The 20,800-nt window shown below is 51.2% G+C and overlaps 1 protein-coding gene across 1 annotated transcript in view; it reads left to right on the plus strand.

Annotated features, from left to right (window-relative positions):
- LOC311310180 (piwi-like protein 1) overlaps positions 1–19,196 on the plus strand; it is a gene marked incomplete at both ends in the record, with an annotated part of 41,020 nt that extends 21,824 nt beyond the window's left edge. The window contains 7 exons of the mRNA XM_084439604.1: positions 56–209; positions 532–657; positions 746–893; positions 16,609–16,834; positions 17,980–18,087; positions 18,483–18,669; positions 19,157–19,196. Of these exons, the coding sequence (XP_084295730.1) occupies positions 56–209; positions 532–657; positions 746–893; positions 16,609–16,834; positions 17,980–18,087; positions 18,483–18,669; positions 19,157–19,196 (989 nt within the window). The remainder of the gene's footprint in view (positions 1–55; positions 210–531; positions 658–745; positions 894–16,608; positions 16,835–17,979; positions 18,088–18,482; positions 18,670–19,156) is intronic.
- Positions 19,197–20,800: the final 1,604 nt, after the last annotated feature.

Genomic DNA, 20,800 nt, shown 5'->3' on the forward strand with positions numbered 1-20,800 from the left:
AATAAGATGGAAGTAATCACCCTCGCTTATGGTCCGTATCTTCACTCTCGCCCAGGTGCGCTGAAGTCCTGGCTGAAGTACAACAACTGCCTGCCATCGCGCATCATCATCTACCGTGACGGCGTGGGGGACGGCATGCTGCAGAGCGTGGTCAACTACGAGGTGCCCCAGATCATGGAGTCCATCAAGTCCATCGGCCAGGACTACGCGTAAGAGCCAGCTTGGAGGCGTAGAGTAACACTGGCTGCTGTGCCATTTCAACCTGCTCGTCTCCCATCATTGATACTGTTCTTTTTAAGATATTTTAAAGATATTTGGGGGGGTATTTGTGCTTTTATAGGCTATAAGACAGTGTAGAGTGATGGGGAAAGTGGGAGAGAGAGAGGGGAGGATACGCAGCAAAGGGCCTAGACGGATTCGAACCTGGGCCGCTGCGATAAGGACTAGCCTTAACGCGGTTCGCGCCTTAACCGAGGAGCCACCGGGGGGCGCCCCCATTGATCCTGTCCTCTCCTCCATTGTCGCCCCCAGGCCCAAGCTGACCGTGGTGGTGGTGAAGAAGCGTATCAGCTCCAGGTTCTTCGCCCGTATCGACGGCAAGCTGGCCAACCCTTCCCCCGGGACCGTTGTGGACACCGAGGTCACCCGCCCCGAGTGGTACGCCGACCCCGCTAATCACTCCGGTCAATCCAATCAAACATGTCCGCCCTGGTCTGACTCCAGACTGACTACCCTCCGTTCGCAGGTACGACTTCTTCATCGTGAGCCAGGCGGTCCGCATGGGCAGCGTCTCTCCGACCCACTACAACGTGGTGTACGACAACAGCGGCCTCAATCCCTACCACATGCAGTGGCTGACCTACAAACTCTGCCACATGTACTACAACTGGCAGGTAGGCCGGGTGCTAATGCTAATCCAGCACAATAAGAGCGGGATAGCCAGTTAGCTCATGGGCTCACAACAACTAGCAGCAGCTTCCATAACATTAATGGTAGCGGTTAGTGGCTAAAGCAGTTACACTGATGATAACATAAAGTCATCCCCACCAGGAACCCCGGTCTCCTGGGTGGGAGTCCAATGCTCTCACCACTACTCTACTTGTGCCGTGGAGATCGGTGGGTGGGTTTTGGTGTCCTTCTTCCAGTCCCTAGTGTGGGTTGGGGTTAGAATATGGGTTGGGGTTGGGACAGGATCTGATCTATGAGGCAAGGGGTAAAGGTTGGAGTGAAAGGATGAACATGTGGAGGTTTGGGGTAATGTCCCATAAAGTCATCCCCACCGGGTCTTCAACCCCAGTCTCCAGGGTGGGAGTCCAATGCTCTCACCACTACTCTACTTGTGCAGTGTAGATCGGCGGGTTGATTTTGGTGTCCTTCTTGATTTTGGTGTGCTGGGACTACTGCCTCTTGTGGTGCCAACAGAGAAATGCAGGCCAACATTGTCCGCTGTAACAGAGGGGAGGGAGGGAGGGAGGGAGGGAGTGATGACCGGACGAACGCTATACTAGGTGCGCTGGCTTACAGTCACGCACAAAAAAGCATCAATACATTAAGCTCATTTCTCCATCACCATCTGAAGCTGTGCCAGTCAACAGTCAGTCTAATCACTGAAAATAAACCACATAGGCGTAGAGCGACTGGTGCATCACATCCTATACAAAAATGAATTACTATAGGATTTGAAGTGTCCTACTCCTATTGTAATGAGGACTGTCTGTCTATACTGCAGTAGCATACCGTGGGGTCTTGCACAGGGTCTTCTCTGACATTGTTATTACTGCCAATGCCCCCAACCCCCCCCCCCCCCTGCACACCCCGTACACACGCAGATAGGGAGAGAAACTATGCATGTAGGGGTCAGTGGAGTCTTTTGGTTTTGATGTTCTGGGACTACTGCCTCTTGTGGTAGCAGCAATGGAATTGCAGGTCAACAACACGACGCAAGAGGCACGGACAAAAAGGATTCCCTCTCCTTGGTGTGTCGGCTTACAGCCAACACACAAAAAGACGGATTTAGCACAAGGCTCAACTACTATTTAAAGATAAACTAAGGATAAACTATTTAGCACAAGGCTAGACTACTCCATCCGTAGTCCTCGACATAGAAACAGTAGTCAAATTCTCCATAATGTAACACAGATAAATTATCACAATAACAACATTAATAGCTCATCATAACACCATGATCCAGCTGAGCACTGTGGGCACTTACTTTCAGACTGGTCCCTCTCTCCCTCCCTCTCTTCTCTCCCTCTCTTCTCTCCCTCCCTCTCTCCTCTCCCTCCCTCACCAAGGAGAGACTTCAGAGTGTCGTAAACTCCAACAGCATCAGCATCACCGGTGCTTTGTTACATATTTAACAGAATTAGATTATTAGACAGTAGGCCTATAGCAAAGTAAAATTATAAATTATCTAATGACAAACCAGGCGATCTGGATGATAAGAACATAAGAAGAATGTATATAATTCATTTTTTGAGTCCCCCTTGCCTATGACCTCTTAGAGGACGTCTTATTTGCTGGTGGGTCCTCTGGTGTACTATGGAACGCCATGGAGGAGTCACACAAGCCCTCTAATTAGATCTATCCTTAAACCTTTATCGCCATCTAGTGAGCATTTGATAAATACTGTAGCTGTCTGCAATCTTTGCCTCGCATACGAGGTCACTTCCAAAAGCGAATTTCATTAAAATTATTTGTTTTGTGTATAATATGCATCTTTCTTTATTTTCTCTTTCTAAATAATTGGATATTCTTCATATAACACTATCTCGTGGCCGTGGAGGAAAAAAGGTGGTACTATCTCAAGTGTGCCGCTGCGGAATGATATATGGAGTTGACAAGACCTATTAACATCAGGCTGCTGAATTCTCCAAGTGTGTATCTCTGCAGGCCGGAGACTTCGAGGGGGCGGGTCAACTGTCAATCAATTTTTACTTTGGCCAATTACAGGCTGACAATCGTCTTGTCAATCAAAAACTAATTTCGCCTGAAACGGTTGTCAATCACTTTCTATTTGGCGAATCGCCTTTCTCTAAGGGCGTGGTGGAAATGACGCTATAGCTAGTTCGCTAGCTATTTACATTTGCTAGTTACGTAGCTAGCTAAGCTAATTGATAACGTAGCTAGCTATCTACATTGACTTCGTTTGCTATAGTTAGCTTGCTAGTTACGTAGGCCTAATGCAATTTCTTATGGAGTTAGATTTACTGGATTACATGACTGTGTGTGAGAGAGATTATATTTTTAATGCAAATCATGTATCTTGAAAGACTTAATAAATCATGATGATAAAAGCCTTACCAAGACTCCCCTTGGTATTCTCTTAGTAGGCTTATGATCAATGTAATGGAGGCTTGTGGGTAGAGGCTAGCAATGGCCTACACTAGCCCAGTAGTCCAGGCATTTTATGAGACAAAAGGGGTCAATATGGAAAAAATTGCAACAGAAATTATTTCAACTGTTTTAGTGTCATACATATGTTCTTTATAACATATCAAAAGTCCCCCAAAATCCCAGTGGTGGAAAGTAATGAAAAATGCAGATAAAGTATACCAATTTTCCAATTTTTGCCTATGTAAAAGAAAAAGGTTTATGCATGTTTTCTTGTCTGATGTCCCCACAACACTGTCCCCAATCAACCAGAAACTATATAGGATGCATCACAGTGCATATACAGAAATATATTTTTAATTCTATTGGCATTTGGTGAAGAGAAAAGGGGTGAATGTCACACATATTGCAACAGACAATCTGACATACGTATTAATCAAATATCTCAAGAGTCTAGAACCCTGGAGAGGACAGTCTACAACCATGGAGAACAGTCTACAGCCCTGTAGAGAACAGTAGAACCCTGGAGAGGACAGTCTGAGACGTAGAACCGTCCATAGCAGAGCAGCCAGGTGCTAGAGGATCCACTTCAGATACCTGTGGGAGAAAATCACACGCACGTGCGCGCGCACACACACACACGATTAGAGGGTCCACTTCAGGAGAGAAGAGAACATGAGCAGGATGATAATAATAATAATAATAATAATAATAACTTGCATTCATCATCATCTTCATCATCACATGCCGCCTGATGTGAATTTGCACACCCTGATCCTTTACAGCTGCTACATGCAACAGAACACTCAAGGCCATGTTTCTTGCATGTGCACCTCAGGCTGCTGCAGTCAGTCTTGCAGGTGCATCTGATGATCTCAAGAAGTTCTTGTGGAGCTGGTGGTAAGCCTGTCTGGACAGGGACAAACCTCCCATCATTCTCTTTCCACCCCCATTCTGGTGACATACATACAGATACAGATCTGCTCGTCCTCCTCAGGTACCACCCCAACCTCAACTCCCATGACCTCTTCTTCAAACGAGTCCAAGAAAAGCATGAAGCCACGCATCTGGAACATCAAGTCCGTCAAGCAGCAGCTAGGTCCCAGTGTGTGCACTCACATTCTCTTCATTCATGCTATAGCTGGGTGTGACACTACGTCCTGCCTTTATGGCATTGGGAAAGGAGCTCCCCTCAAGAAGTTCAGAGCCAGCAGCGAGTTCTATCAGCAAGCTACAGTGTTTGACTCATAGTCAGCTTCTAGAGCAGAGATTGTGTCAGCAGGAGAGAATGCTTGGCTGTGCCTGTACAATGGGAAGCCTGGGGAGGGACTTGACAGTCTAAGATACAAGCGCTTTTGTGAGAAGGTGGCTACCAGCACTTCTCATGTACAGCCACAGAGTCTACCACCAACAGCAGCAAAGTACCAGAGTCTCCGTGTGTACTACCAGGTGCAACAGTGGAAGGGACCTGTAGATGAACTCCTGCCACCAGAATGGGGGTGGAAAGAGAATGATGGGAGGCTTGTCCCTGTCCAGACGGACTTACCACCAGCTCCACAAGAACTTCTTAAGGTCTTCAGATGCACCTGCAAGACAGACTGCAGCAGCCTGAGGTGCACATGCAAGAAACATGGCCTTGAGTGTTCTGTTGCATGTAGCAGCTGTCAATTCACATCAGGCGGCATGTGATGATGAAGATGATGATGAATGCAAGTTATTATTATTATTATTATTATCATCCTGCTCATGTTCTCTTCTGTCCTGAAGTGGACCCTCTAATCGTGTGTGTGTGTGCGCGCGCGTGTGATTTTCTCCCACAGGTATCTGAAGTGGACCCTCTAGCACCTGGCTGCTCTGCTATGGACGGTTCTACGTCTCAGACTGTCCTCTCCAGGGTTCTACTGTTCTCTACAGGGCTGTAGACTGTTCTCCAGGGTTCTACTGTTCTCTACAGGGCTGTAGACTGTTCTCCAGGGTTCTACTGTTCTCTACAGGGCTGTAGACTGTTCTCCAGGGTTGTAGACTGTCCTCTCCAGGGTTCTAGACTCTTGAGCTATTTGATTAATACACGTCAGATTTTCTGTTGCAATATGTGTGACATTCACCCCTTTTCTCTTCACCAAATGCCAATAGAATTAAAAATATATTTCTGTATATGCACTGTGATGCATCCTATATAGTTTCTGGTTGATTGGGGACAGTGTTGTGTGGACATCAGACAAGAAAACATGCATAAACCTTTTTCTTTTACATAGGCGAAAATTTGTATATTTGTCACATACCTTCCATCTGCATTTTTCATTACTTTCCACCACTGGGATTTTGGGGGACTAACTGATATGTTATAAAGAACATATGTATGACACTACAACAGTTGAAATAATTTCTGTTGCAATTTGTTCAAGGTTATGTCATAAAATGCCTGGACTACAGGGGCAGGGGAGCATCACTACTGATCCATAGCCAGGACTGGGATGTCCTCAGTGGAGGTCCCAAGTCAGTCTTCTAGTCATTCAGCCAGCCTGTCAGTAGATGTGCTCTACCTGTATTGATTTGTTCATACACTAGTATTCCAGCACGGGTTATGTTCTTGAATGCTTCTGGTGACTAGCAGTTCTCTTAGCAACCTAATTTAATCCCCATCACTGTTTTCAGATCCACATAGGGGAAACATATGGCTGAGAGCTGTGTGGAGGAAAATCAACAGCACCCCACACACACACACTTACATAATCAACCAAGCAAGTTCTACCTTTCTATACCACAAATATAAGTTTGAGAACCTAGGATACATACAGCCCGCCTAAGGGGGTTCTAATGTACTGACCTCCCGGCGTAGGCCTGACCCTGCTGGCAAGCTGCCTTGAGCCTAGCCAAGGAACAAGCGTTTCAGCTTCCGCTCACCTGTATGCAGCTTATACCATGCTGACTGGCCTGGACTAGTCACCACATCCACAGTCTAGCCAAGTCAGAGATACCCTTGTGCATTTGACAAAACAAGTGTCATACAATTAAGGTTACCATTTGTGCAGCATGTGTGCTGTAAGTGTAAAGACAAGATACAGATCATTTTCTCCAGGTTTTATTGAATAGCTTGTAGACCACACTGAAACACTGGGCTGACAGTTCAGTTGTACAAGGCGGACCTGGGAGACCATTCAGGACACCTTGTTTGGGTCGAGGCTCTGCTTAGTCTACTGGCCCAGGTGAACCATCAAACTGGATGTACTGACGCTGAGAATGGAGACACACGACACAGCTGGCCGACACTTCCTGCACTCTGAGGTTAGGGTTAGGGCTAGACTGAATGTAGGATGGCATAAAATAATACATATTTATTTTTAAATGGATGGAAAGATGCTGCCCATGCCTAGATCTTTATGTCTATTCAGCATGTCTGTTCTCACCCACTGAGGTCCCATCACCAAACGTGAAGCCTCAGATACAATAATAAAACGGGCAGACAATGAAAGATAGAGATGGACAGACAGACATGTAGACAGATAGGTTAAAAAATTAGATTAGAACTCTTAGTGTTGTGATCAGACGGTACAACCAAAATGTCACCAGTGTAGTGATGCAGAGTTATGAACACCTGCTCCTTGATTAGAAGGAGGTTATCATCTGCCCTCTGAAACATTCAGGACCAGGGCTGTAAGACCGGCCGCCTATTTTTGCCTATTTTTGGCGGGCCCCAGTGGCCCGCGGAAGTGGAGTATACAGCCCTCGAAAAGTGTACAGCCGCCACAGTTTTTTAACAGGTGGAGAGAGAGGCGTGGAGAAAGGAGATGGCCGAGTTGAGGAGGGAGTTGAGGGAGGAGGATGAGGGGAGGAGGAGGGAGGAAGAGGAGGAGGCCCCAATACCAAGAGGAGGAGGAGAGGGAGGCCAGGAAAGAGGAGGAGAAACTGAAAGAGGAGGAAGATAAAGAGAAGACAGAGAGGGAAAAGAGAAAAGAGGAAGAGAAGGTGGAGAAAGCCCTCTCTGATTCAGACGAGGAGGCCCAATCACTCCAAAAGGCCCCATCTAATAACATCCAGGTAGACACAAGGCCCTCCCTAACAGCGATACACTTGATCCCTGGGATGTAGAATCAAATGAAGAGGACAAGGCCTCCTCTGACCTCGATTCAGTTGATTCCTGGGATAAAGTTTCAGTTCGGCTGCCACAGGAACGGCAACGCCCCCAACGTACAACGCTCACAGGCTCCGCAGGGATGGTCGCCCTCTTGTGGAACGGGCCCGTATCGCCCCCGGAGCGCGGTAAAACCCGTACGCACGGGGGTCCGTTCGGAGGGCCGCCGGGCGTCGGTCCAGGCCGCCGACGGGGGGCGCCCGCGCGAGCCAGGCGTGGAGAAAGGAGATGGCCGAGTTGAGGAGGGAGTTGAGGGAGGAGGATGAGGGGAGGAGGAGGGAGGAAGAGGAGGAGGCCCCAATACCAAGAGGAGGAGGAGAGGGAGGCCAGGAAAGAGGAGGAGAAACTGAAAGAGGAGGAAGATAGAGAGAAGACAGAGAGGGAAAAGAGAAAAGAGGAAGAGAAGGTGGAGAAAGCCCTCTCTGATTCAGACGAGGAGGCCCAATCACTCCAAAAGGCCCCATCTAATAACATCCAGGCAGACACAGGGCCCTCCCTAACAGCGATACACTTGATCCCTGGGATGTAGAATCAAATGAAGAGGACAAGGCCTCCTCTGACCTCGATTCAGTTGATTCCTGGGATAAAGTTTCAGTTCGGCTGCCACAGGAACGGCAACGCCCCCAACGTACAACGCTCACAGGCTCCGCAGGGATGGTCGCCCTCTTGTGGAACGGGCCCGTATCGCCCCCGGAGCGCGGTAAAACCCGTACGCACGGGGGTCCGTTCGGAGGGCCGCCGGGCGTCGGTCCAGGCCGCCGACGGGGGGCGCCCGCGCGAGCCAGGCGTGGAGAAAGGAGATGGCCGAGTTGAGGAGGGAGTTGAGGGAGGAGGATGAGGGGAGGAGGAGGGAGGAAGAGGAGGAGGCCCCAATACCAAGAGGAGGAGGAGAGGGAGGCCAGGAAAGAGGAGGAGAAACTGAAAGAGGAGGAAGATAGAGAGAAGACAGAGAGGGAAAAGAGAAAAGAGGAAGAGAAGGTGGAGAAAGCCCTCTCTGATTCAGACGAGGAGGCCCAATCACTCCAAAAGGCCCCATCTAATAACATCCAGGCAGACACAGGGCCCTCCCTAACAGCGATACACTTGATCCCTGGGATGTAGAATCAAATGAAGAGGACAAGGCCTCCTCTGACCTCGATTCAGTTGATTCCTGGGATAAAGTTTCAGTTCGGCTGCCACATGAACGGCAACGCCCCCAACGTACAACGCTCACAGGCTCCGCAGGGATGGTCGCCCTCTTGTGGAACGGGCCCGTATCGCCCCCGGAGCGCGGTAAAACCCGTACGCACGGGGGTCCGTTCGGAGGGCCGCCGGGCGTCGGTCCAGGCCGCCGACGGGGGGCGCCCGCGCGAGCCATGGACCCGGGCGGCTTTTTAGAGACCGGCCGCCTATTTTTGGCGGGCCCCAGTGGCCCGCGGAAGTGGAGTATACAGCCCTCGAAAAGTGTACAGCCGCCACAGTTTTTTAACAGGTGAAGGAGAGAGAGGCGTGGAGAAAGGAGATGGCCGAGTTGAGGAGGGAGTTGAGGGAGGAGGATGAGGGGAGGAGGAGGGAGGAAGAGGAGGAGGCCCCAATACCAAGAGGAGGAGGAGAGGGAGGCCAGGAAAGAGGAGGAGAAACTGAAAGAGGAGGAAGATAGAGAGAAGACAGAGAGGGAAAAGAGGAAGAGAAGGTGGAGAAAGCCCTCTCTGATTCAGACGAGGAGGCCCAATCACTCCAAAAGGCCCCATCTAATAACATCCAGGTAGACACAAGGCCCTCCCTAACAGCGATACACTTGATCCCTGGGATGTAGAATCAAATGAAGAGGACAAGGCCTCCTCTGACCTCGATTCAGTTGATTCCTGGGATAAAGTTTCAGTTCGGCTGCCACAGGAACGGCAACGCCCCCAACGTACAACGCTCACAGGCTCCGCAGGGATGGTCGCCCTCTTGTGGAACGGGCCCGTATCGCCCCCGGAGCGCGGTAAAACCCGTACGCACGGGGGTCCGTTCGGAGGGCCGCCGGGCGTCGGTCCAGGCCGCCGACGGGGGGCGCCCGCGCGAGCCAGGCGTGGAGAAAGGAGATGGCCGAGTTGAGGAGGGAGTTGAGGGAGGAGGATGAGGGGAGGAGGAGGGAGGAAGAGGAGGAGGCCCCAATACCAAGAGGAGGAGGAGAGGGAGGCCAGGAAAGAGGAGGAGAAACTGAAAGAGGAGGAAGATAGAGAGAAGACAGAGAGGGAAAAGAGAAAAGAGGAAGAGAAGGTGGAGAAAGCCCTCTCTGATTCAGACGAGGAGGCCCAATCACTCCAAAAGGCCCCATCTAATAACATCCAGGTAGACACAAGGCCCTCCCTAACAGCGATACACTTGATCCCTGAGATGTAGAATCAAATGAAGAGGACAAGGCCTCCTCTGACCTCGATTCAGTTGATTCCTGGGTTAAAGTTTCAGTTCGGCTGCCACAGGAACGGCAACGCCCCCAACGTACAACGCTCACAGGCTCCGCAGGGATGGTCGCCCTCTTGTGGAACGGGCCCGTATCGCCCCCGGAGCGCGGTAAAACCCGTACGCACGGGGGTCCGTTCGGAGGGCCGCCGGGCGTCGGTCCAGGCCGCCGACGGGGGGCGCCCGCGCGAGCCATGGACCCGGGCGGCTTTTTAGAGACCGGCCGCCTATTTTTGGCGGGCCCCAGTGGCCCACGGAAGTGGAGTATACAGCCCTCGAAAAGTGTACAGCCGCCACAGTTTTTTAACAGGTGAAGGAGAGAGAGGCGTGGAGAAAGGAGATGGCCGAGTTGAGGAGGGAGTTGAGGGAGGAGGATGAGGGGAGGAGGAGGGAGGAAGAGGAGGAGGCCCCAATACCAAGAGGAGGAGGAGAGGGAGGCCAGGAAAGAGGAGGAGAAACTGAAAGAGGAGGAAGATAGAGAGAAGACAGAGAGGGAAAAGAGGAAGAGAAGGTGGAGAAAGCCCTCTCTGATTCAGACGAGGAGGCCCAATCACTCCAAAAGGCCCCATCTAATAACATCCAGGTAGACACAAGGCCCTCCCTAACAGCGATACACTTGATCCCTGGGATGTAGAATCAAATGAAGAGGACAAGGCCTCCTCTGACCTCGATTCAGTTGATTCCTGGGATAAAGTTTCAGTTCGGCTGCCACAGGAACGGCAACGCCCCCAACGTACAACGCTCACAGGCTCCGCAGGGATGGTCGCCCTCTTGTGGAACGGGCCCGTATCGCCCCCGGAGCGCGGTAAAACCCGTACGCACGGGGGTCCGTTCGGAGGGCCGCCGGGCGTCGGTCCAGGCCGCCGACGGGGGGCGCCCGCGCGAGCCAGGCGTGGAGAAAGGAGATGGCCGAGTTGAGGAGGGAGTTGAGGGAGGAGGATGAGGGGAGGAGGAGGGAGGAAGAGGAGGAGGCCCCAATACCAAGAGGAGGAGGAGAGGGAGGCCAGGAAAGAGGAGGAGAAACTGAAAGAGGAGGAAGATAGAGAGAAGACAGAGAGGGAAAAGAGAAAAGAGGAAGAGAAGGTGGAGAAAGCCCTCTCTGATTCAGACGAGGAGGCCCAATCACTCCAAAAGGCCCCATCTAATAACATCCAGGCAGACACAGGGCCCTCCCTAACAGCGATACACTTGATCCCTGGGATGTAGAATCAAATGAAGAGGACAAGGCCTCCTCTGACCTCGATTCAGTTGATTCCTGGGATAAAGTTTCAGTTCGGCTGCCACAGGAACGGCAACGCCCCCAACGTACAACGCTCACAGGCTCCGCAGGGATGGTCGCCCTCTTGTGGAACGGGCCCGTATCGCCCCCGGAGCGCGGTAAAACCCGTACGCACGGGGGTCCGTTCGGAGGGCCGCCGGGCGTCGGTCCAGGCCGCCGACGGGGGGCGCCCGCGCGAGCCAGGCGTGGAGAAAGGAGATGGCCGAGTTGAGGAGGGAGTTGAGGGAGGAGGATGAGGGGAGGAGGAGGGAGGAAGAGGAGGAGGCCCCAATACCAAGAGGAGGAGGAGAGGGAGGCCAGGAAAGAGGAGGAGAAACTGAAAGAGGAGGAAGATAGAGAGAAGACAGAGAGGGAAAAGAGAAAAGAGGAAGAGAAGGTGGAGAAAGCCCTCTCTGATTCAGACGAGGAGGCCCAATCACTCCAAAAGGCCCCATCTAATAACATCCAGGCAGACACAGGGCCCTCCCTAACAGCGATACACTTGATCCCTGGGATGTAGAATCAAATGAAGAGGACAAGGCCTCCTCTGACCTCGATTCAGTTGATTCCTGGGATAAAGTTTCAGTTCGGCTGCCACATGAACGGCAACGCCCCCAACGTACAACGCTCACAGGCTCCGCAGGGATGGTCGCCCTCTTGTGGAACGGGCCCGTATCGCCCCCGGAGCGCGGTAAAACCCGTACGCACGGGGGTCCGTTCGGAGGGCCGCCGGGCGTCGGTCCAGGCCGCCGACGGGGGGCGCCCGCGCGAGCCATGGACCCGGGCGGCTTTTTAGAGACCGGCCGCCTATTTTTGGCGGGCCCCAGTGGCCCGCGGAAGTGGAGTGTACAGCCCTCGAAAAGTGTACAGCCGCCACAGTTTTTTAACAGGTGAAGGAGAGAGAGGCGTGGAGAAAGGAGATGGCCGAGTTGAGGAGGGAGTTGAGGGAGGAGGATGAGGGGAGGAGGAGGGAGGAAGAGGAGGAGGCCCCAATACCAAGAGGAGGAGGAGAGGGAGGCCAGGAAAGAGGAGGAGAAACTGAAAGAGGAGGAAGATAGAGAGAAGACAGAGAGGGAAAAGAGGAAGAGAAGGTGGAGAAAGCCCTCTCTGATTCAGACGAGGAGGCCCAATCACTCCAAAAGGCCCCATCTAATAACATCCAGGTAGACACAAGGCCCTCCCTAACAGCGATACACTTGATCCCTGGGATGTAGAATCAAATGAAGAGGACAAGGCCTCCTCTGACCTCGATTCAGTTGATTCCTGGGATAAAGTTTCAGTTCGGCTGCCACAGGAACGGCAACGCCCCCAACGTACAACGCTCACAGGCTCCGCAGGGATGGTCGCCCTCTTGTGGAACGGGCCCGTATCGCCCCCGGAGCGCGGTAAAACCCGTACGCACGGGGGTCCGTTCGGAGGGCCGCCGGGCGTCGGTCCAGGCCGCCGACGGGGGGCGCCCGCGCGAGCCAGGCGTGGAGAAAGGAGATGGCCGAGTTGAGGAGGGAGTTGAGGGAGGAGGATGAGGGGAGGAGGAGGGAGGAAGAGGAGGAGGCCCCAATACCAAGAGGAGGAGGAGAGGGAGGCCAGGAAAGAGGAGGAGAAACTGAAAGAGGAGGAAGATAGAGAGAAGACAGAGAGGGAAAAGAGAAAAGAGGAAGAGAAGGTGGAGAAAGCCCTCTCTGATTCAGACGAGGAGGCCCAATCACTCCAAAAGGCCCCATCTAATAACATCCAGGTAGACACAAGGCCCTCCCTAACAGCGATACACTTGATCCCTGGGATGTAGAATCAAATGAAGAGGACAAGGCCTCCTCTGACCTCGATTCAGTTGATTCCTGGGATAAAGTTTCAGTTCGGCTGCCACAGGAACGGCAACGCCCCCAACGTACAACGCTCACAGGCTCCGCAGGGATGGTCGCCCTCTTGTGGAACGGGCCCGTATCGCCCCCGGAGCGCGGTAAAACCCGTACGCACGGGGGTCCGTTCGGAGGGCCGCCGGGCGTCGGTCCAGGCCGCCGACGGGGGGCGCCCGCGCGAGCCATGGACCCGGGCGGCTTTTTAGAGACCGGCCGCCTATTTTTGGCGGGCCCCAGTGGCCCACGGAAGTGGAGTATACAGCCCTCGAAAAGTGTACAGCCGCCACAGTTTTTTAACAGGTGAAGGAGAGAGAGGCGTGGAGAAAGGAGATGGCCGAGTTGAGGAGGGAGTTGAGGGAGGAGGATGAGGGGAGGAGGAGGGAGGAAGAGGAGGAGGCCCCAATACCAAGAGGAGGAGGAGAGGGAGGCCAGGAAAGAGGAGGAGAAACTGAAAGAGGAGGAAGATAGAGAGAAGACAGAGAGGGAAAAGAGGAAGAGAAGGTGGAGAAAGCCCTCTCTGATTCAGACGAGGAGGCCCAATCACTCCAAAAGGCCCCATCTAATAACATCCAGGTAGACACAAGGCCCTCCCTAACAGCGATACACTTGATCCCTGGGATGTAGAATCAAATGAAGAGGACAAGGCCTCCTCTGACCTCGATTCAGTTGATTCCTGGGATAAAGTTTCAGTTCGGCTGCCACAGGAACGGCAACGCCCCCAACGTACAACGCTCACAGGCTCCGCAGGGATGGTCGCCCTCTTGTGGAACGGGCCCGTATCGCCCCCGGAGCGCGGTAAAACCCGTACGCACGGGGGTCCGTTCGGAGGGCCGCCGGGCGTCGGTCCAGGCCGCCGACGGGGGGCGCCCGCGCGAGCCAGGCGTGGAGAAAGGAGATGGCCGAGTTGAGGAGGGAGTTGAGGGAGGAGGATGAGGGGAGGAGGAGGGAGGAAGAGGAGGAGGCCCCAATACCAAGAGGAGGAGGAGAGGGAGGCCAGGAAAGAGGAGGAGAAACTGAAAGAGGAGGAAGATAAAGAGAAGACAGAGAGGGAAAAGAGAAAAGAGGAAGAGAAGGTGGAGAAAGCCCTCTCTGATTCAGACGAGGAGGCCCAATCACTCCAAAAGGCCCCATCTAATAACATCCAGGTAGACACAAGGCCCTCCCTAACAGCGATACACTTGATCCCTGGGATGTAGAATCAAATGAAGAGGACAAGGCCTCCTCTGACCTCGATTCAGTTGATTCCTGGGATAAAGTTTCAGTTCGGCTGCCACAGGAACGGCAACGCCCCCAACGTAAAACCCGTACGCACGGGGGTCCGTTCGGAGGGCCGCCGGGCGTCGGTCCAGGCCGCCGACGGGGGGCGCCCGCGCGAGCCAGGCGTGGAGAAAGGAGATGGCCGAGTTGAGGAGGGAGTTGAGGGAGGAGGATGAGGGGAGGAGGAGGGAGGAAGAGGAGGAGGCCCCAATACCAAGAGGAGGAGGAGAGGGAGGCCAGGAAAGAGGAGGAGAAACTGAAAGAGGAGGAAGATAGAGAGAAGACAGAGAGGGAAAAGAGAAAAGAGGAAGAGAAGGTGGAGAAAGCCCTCTCTGATTCAGACGAGGAGGCCCAATCACTCCAAAAGGCCCCATCTAATAACATCCGGAGGCCAGGAAAGAGGAGGAGAAACTGAAAGAGGAGGAAGATAGAGAGAAGACAGAGAGGGAAAAGAGAAAAGAGGAAGAGAAGGTGGAGAAAGCCCTCTCTGATTCAGACGAGGAGGCCCAATCACTCCAAAAGGCCCCATCTAATAACATCCAGGTAGACACAAGGCCCTCCCTAACAGCGATACACTTGATCCCTGGGATGTAGAATCAAATGAAGAGGACAAGGCCTCCTCTGACCTCGATTCAGTTGATTCCTGGGATAAAGTTTCAGTTCGGCTGCCACAGGAACGGCAACGCCCCCAACGTAAAACCCGTACGCACGGGGGTCCGTTCGGAGGGCCGCCGGGCGTCGGTCCAGGCCGCCGACGGGGGGCGCCCGCGCGAGCCAGGCGTGGAGAAAGGAGATGGCCGAGTTGAGGAGGGAGTTGAGGGAGGAGGATGAGCGGAGGAGGAGGGAGGAAGAGGAGGAGGCCCCAATACCAAGAGGAGGAGGAGAGGGAGGCCAGGAAAGAGGAGGAGAAACTGAAAGAGGAGGAAGATAGAGAGAAGACAGAGAGGGAAAAGAGTAAAGAGGAAGAGAAGGTGGAGAAAGCCCTCTCTGATTCAGACGAGGAGGCCCAATCACTCCAAAAGGCCCCATCTAATAACATCCAGGTAGACACAAGGCCCTCCCTAACAGCGATACACTTGATCCCTGGGATGTAGAATCAAATGAAGAGGACAAGGCCTCCTCTGACCTCGATTCAGTTGATTCCTGGGATAAAGTTTCAGTTCGGCTGCCACAGGAACCGCAACGCCCCCAACGTACAACGCTCACAGGCTCCGCAGGGATGGTCGCCCTCTTGTGGAACGGGCCCGTATCGCCCCCGGAGCGCGGTAAAACCCGTACGCACGGGGGTCCGTTCGGAGGGCCGCCGGGCGTCGGTCCAGGCCGCCGACGGGGGGCGCCCGCGCGAGCCAGGCGTGGAGAAAGGAGATGGCCGAGTTGAGGAGGGAGTTGAGGGAGGAGGATGAGGGGAGGAGGAGGGAGGAAGAGGAGGAGGCCCCAATACCAAGAGGAGGAGGAGAGGGAGGCCAGGAAAGAGGAGGAGAAACTGAAAGAGGAGGAAGATAGAGAGAAGACAGAGAGGGAAAAGAGAAAAGAGGAAGAGAAGGTGGAGAAAGCCCTCTCTGATTCAGACGAGGAGGCCCAATCACTCCAAAAGGCCCCATCTAATAACATCCAGGTAGACACAAGGCCCTCCCTAACAGCGATACACTTGATCCCTGGGATGTAGAATCAAATGAAGAGGACAAGGCCTCCTCTGACCTCGATTCAGTTGATTCCTGGGATAAAGTTTCAGTTCGGCTGCCACAGGAACGGCAACGCCCCCAACGTACAACGCTCACAGGCTCCGCAGGGATGGTCGCCCTCTTGTGGAACGGGCCCGTATCGCCCCCGGAGCGCGGTCAATCTGACTGCGATGAACATGAAGACGAGGAGGCCCAGAAAGAGAAGGTGGAGAGGGAAAAGAGAGAACAGAAAGAGAAGGTTAAGTGGGCAATGGCGCAACGGCCAGCTCCCCACCGAGATGGATTATCAACGATTAATTGCTTGGGCCGGCACCCTACTTGGGTCCATGGCCCCAAGCGAGCTGACCTGCAGACTGGCTGCAGAGTACAGATACGCTATACACTTGATCCCTGGGATGTAGAATCAAATGAAGAGGACAAGGCCTCCTCTGACCTCGATTCAGTTGATTCCTGGGATAAAGTTTCAGTTGAAGAGGACCAGGAACACCAGAAGGCCTCATCTAATAACATCCAGGTAGACAAGGCCCAACAACAGAACGAAGAGGAGGAGAGGGAGGGCAGGAAAGAGGAGGAGAAACAGATAGAGGAGGAAGATAGAAAGAAGACAGAGAAGGAAAAGAGGAAGAGAAGGTGGAGAAAGCCCTCTCTGACTCTCTGGCCCAGCAACACCAGGAGGCCTTGTCTAACAACAGCCAGGTAGAACAGGCCCTCTTTGACTTGGATACAGATGAGGAGTCCATCTTTGAATACATTTCAGATGAATATGAGTCCCAGGATGACCAGGAGGCCTCATCTCAAAGCCAGGATGTCGGGTCTACCCGGGGCCTCTTTGAGTGGGATGGAGATGAGGAGGCCCAAGACCACCAGGCCCCCTCTGACAGGCATGAGGGTGAGAAGGTATCTGGTAGCATCTTTAGCGCACGGAAAAAGATGACAGAAACCAATAAGATGAGACAGGAGGAGAAAGCCAGAAAGAAGGCAGAGAAGGAAAAGTAAAAACAGGAAGAGAAGGTGAAGAGAGAGCAGTGGAAGAAGTCAGCTGCAGAGGAGTATCGGAGGCAAGCTGAGGAGGAGCGGAAAGCAAGGATAGAAGAGGAGGAGGAGAGGAAGGCCATGCAGGGCTGTACAGTGCGACATATATGTCGCACGTGCTAGTGGAAAAATGGGCAGTGCTATGACTTATTTTGCATACTAGCACACGTGCTACCGGCTGTTTTGTTGCCATTTGTTTTTCAGTTGTAGTCCTTTTGTCCTTCCCTCACCATAGAATTGCCTGTTCACCAAACACCATTTCCCACAATGCAGTGGGTCCATTTCACAACTTCCGCTTAAGGAACGCTTTAAGTTGAGCAGGTGAGCTAGGCTCAAAGATGAAGCGCTTTTTTCTGCCGCTCGAGAAAGATGGCAAACGAGCTCGCCAGGAAGAAAGGGATGGAAGAGAAGAACCCAGCATCATAACTGTTCCAGCTGAAACAGAAAAAGACGTTACCACTAAAGAGAAAACATACAAGTACAACCCAGAGTGGAAAAAAGACTTCCCTTGGCTAATCTTCGACGAAGCGAAAGGGCTATTGTTTTGTTCGTACTGTAAGGAAACTTCGAAAAAGAGCGACAACAGTCCTTATGTTGTAGGCAATAACATTTTTAAACGAGATAACGTTAGCAAACACAACACTTCTCACCGTCATCTTTTGGCCAGAGATGCATTCAATGCTAAACAAAAACCGAACCGGGCTGGTACTGTCTCTAAACTACTCAATGCTGGGCTCACCAGAGCAGACGAGGCTGCTCTCCGTGAAGTAAAGATGAAGATGAATGTTGCTTATTGCATCGCAAAAGAAGAACTTCCTTTTACAAAGTTTAGGCCTTTAATTTCACTATGCAAAAAGAATGGAGCAGATATCACGCCATCCTATGACAACCATGTTCGTTGTGGAGAGATGGTTCAGACCATAGCAGAACAAATGAAGTCCAACCTGGCTGAGGAAATCAAACAAAACCACTATGTCTCTGTCATGATCGACGGTGACACAGATGCCTCTAACAAGGAGTGTGAGATGGTGTACGTGCGTCTCATCCAAAACGGAAAACCAGCCAATATGCTGGTCGGACAGCAGGAGCTAGAACACGGCCATGCAGTAGGTGAGTAGCCCCACTATATATATATTTTTTATTATGAGACGGCGACAATAAGGCTAAGGGTCCAGAATTAGCGCCAGTCGCCAGACAAAAGCAAGTGTGTGTGCTTGCCTGTATGTATGTGTGTGTGTGTGTGTGTGGGGGGGGGGGGGGGGGGGCTGTAATGTAATGGGTGGGAGTGTGTGTGTGTGTGTGCGCGCATGTGCTGTGTCAGGTGTGACATTCTAGCTGTTAGATTTTCTGCTCACCATCCCCCAAAAAGAATACAGCAACAACAATAGTTATCTATTGCATAGCATTTGAACACACACTAGCCATTTGGCTGTGCAAAAAGTTAATTTTGGACACTGAATGCAAGTTATGTTATTTCTGATACATGTTCATCCATCTCATTCAAGGAGTACTACAAGGCACCAAGACTGCTTTTGAGAAGCTGGGACCGGAGGAGACTGGGTGGATGAAGAAGCTAGTGGGCTTCGGAGCAGATGGAGCAGCGGTCAATATGGGTCATCGTGGAGGTGTCATTGCCCTGCTGAAAGAAGAGATCGGGGAGCATGTCATTCCCTTCCACTGCATGCCTCATCGGTAAATATTTTTAATGCTGTTTAGAAATACACTGAATTTGATCTAATATACATAAAATCAAGAAAGGAGTTAATTTAGATTTTTATAATCAAATCTAATTTCACGATGTCATTAATTTTAGATTGGAATTGGCCATGCTGACTGTCCAAAAGAAGGAGCCCATGGTAGCTAAAGTTTATGATCTCCTACACCTACTGTGGAAAACCTACCACTTTAGCCCCAAATCACAGAGGGAGCTCCAGGCAGTGGGCGAAATGCTGGGAGTCAACATCAGCAATCCTTCAAGTGTCAAAGGTGATTATTAATCTCTCAGTGAGTAGTGAAGGGCTAGGTTGAGATAAGTCATAGTTGAGCCTACACACCCCTTAGCAAAATGTACAAAATGGTTTAATCCACCCCAGCCTGAACTGAACCCCAAATACAAGCGTGAAAAACAATCTGAAGTGCCACCCTGGCATATCTCTGTGCCCCCCTTGTGCCACCCCAGTCAAAAAGGTCTAGAACCACCACTGCACTGTACCAAATAGACCAAAGAGAAGAGACCAATGACATCAAAGGACTCATTTTCTCCTTGAATGTTTTGCACCTGCAATTCCACATATGGAACCGGCTATACTGACAGTGATTTTAAAAAGGTCTACACACATACTTTAAGCATCTAATCCAAATAAGCACAACTGAAAAAAGCACGACTGTACACCTTTAAGTTGATGTTGTTTATTAGTTGTAATTTCTTTGGTTTGTTGCTGCTTTGTTCAGAATCAAGATTACATTTTCATTTATTCAAAGGCACACGCTGGATTCCTCATGTTGAGCGTGCATTGAATGCACTTCTCAAACAAGCTGGATCGGGTGAACAGGACAGCGGCCAGTATGCTGCAACTCTTCAGCACATGAACCACCTGTCTGTCGTCTCTCCCTCTCCTGATGTGAAAGGAAGGGCCAAGAAGGTAATTACATTTCAACAGAAATGGTTGCTTAGTCCTTTATTAACCACATTGTTTTAAAGAAGAACTTTCATGCTTTTTTCAGTTGTGCTTATTTGGATTAGATGCTTAAATTATGTGTGCAGGTTTTTTTTTAATCACCGTCGGTGTAGCCTTTTCCTATATATAGGGAATTACAGTTGCAAAACTTCAAAGAGAAAAGAGCTCAATGACATCACTGGACTCTTTTCTCTTACGTTTTGCGCCTGTAATTCCCCATATATAGGAAACGACTACTGACAGTGATTTTAAAAAGGCCTACACACATATAATCCAAATAAACAACTGAAAAAAGCATGAAAATTCCCCAGTTATTTAATTTGCTGCAATCTCTGAATTATTTTTAGGTCAAGTGTGAGATGGAGCGTGCAGAGTTCTGTGCATTCTGCCATTTCATGGCTGATGTTTTTGGAGTACTAGGGAGCCTTAGCAGGACCCTACAGGCAAATGACTTGATCCTACCCAAGGCTTGTGCTGAGCTCCAGAGAACAGTGTCTGAACTGGAAGGGATGAAGTTGAGGTCGAAGCCAGGAGGGAAGTTAGAGAAGTTTCTGAGCATACAGCCTGAGGGAGAGAGTGTTACCTTTCAGGTGCGTTACAATAGGGAGCAGAAGTGATGACATCACTTTGTAGGCAGAAAACAATCACAAAATGGCTGCTGTGGTGTAGTTCTATTTCCCCATTCAAATATCTCATTGACTTCACTTTTGGAAAAATGCTTCAAATAAGGTGTGTGTTTTACTGAGATGCACGAGAGTGGAGATGTTCTGTTCTAGAAGTTGTCTGCTACTCACATGAGTTCTTTTGGTGGAGTTTGGAGTGGAGTTTCCACTCCAAACTCCACCAAAATAACTTGTGTGAGTAGCATACAACTTTTAGAACAGAACATCTCCACTCTCGCGCATCTCAGTAAAACACACACCTTATTTGAAGCATTTTTCCAAAAGTCAATGAGATATTTGAATGGGGAAGCCATTTTGTGATCATTTTCTGCCTACAAAGTGATGTCATACTTCTGCTCCCTATAGCAGATAAGAGAAACTATTTTCAATACATTTTTCAGTTCAGTTGTTGGTATTATTTGGTGTTGCCATGCTTTTCAGGCCATGGAGCTGAAAGGGCAAGTTCCTTTGACTGACGGTGTT

This window comes from Borostomias antarcticus, assembly GCF_949987555.1.
Source record: "Borostomias antarcticus genome assembly, chromosome: 6".
NCBI lineage: Eukaryota > Metazoa > Chordata > Actinopteri > Stomiiformes > Stomiidae > Borostomias > Borostomias antarcticus.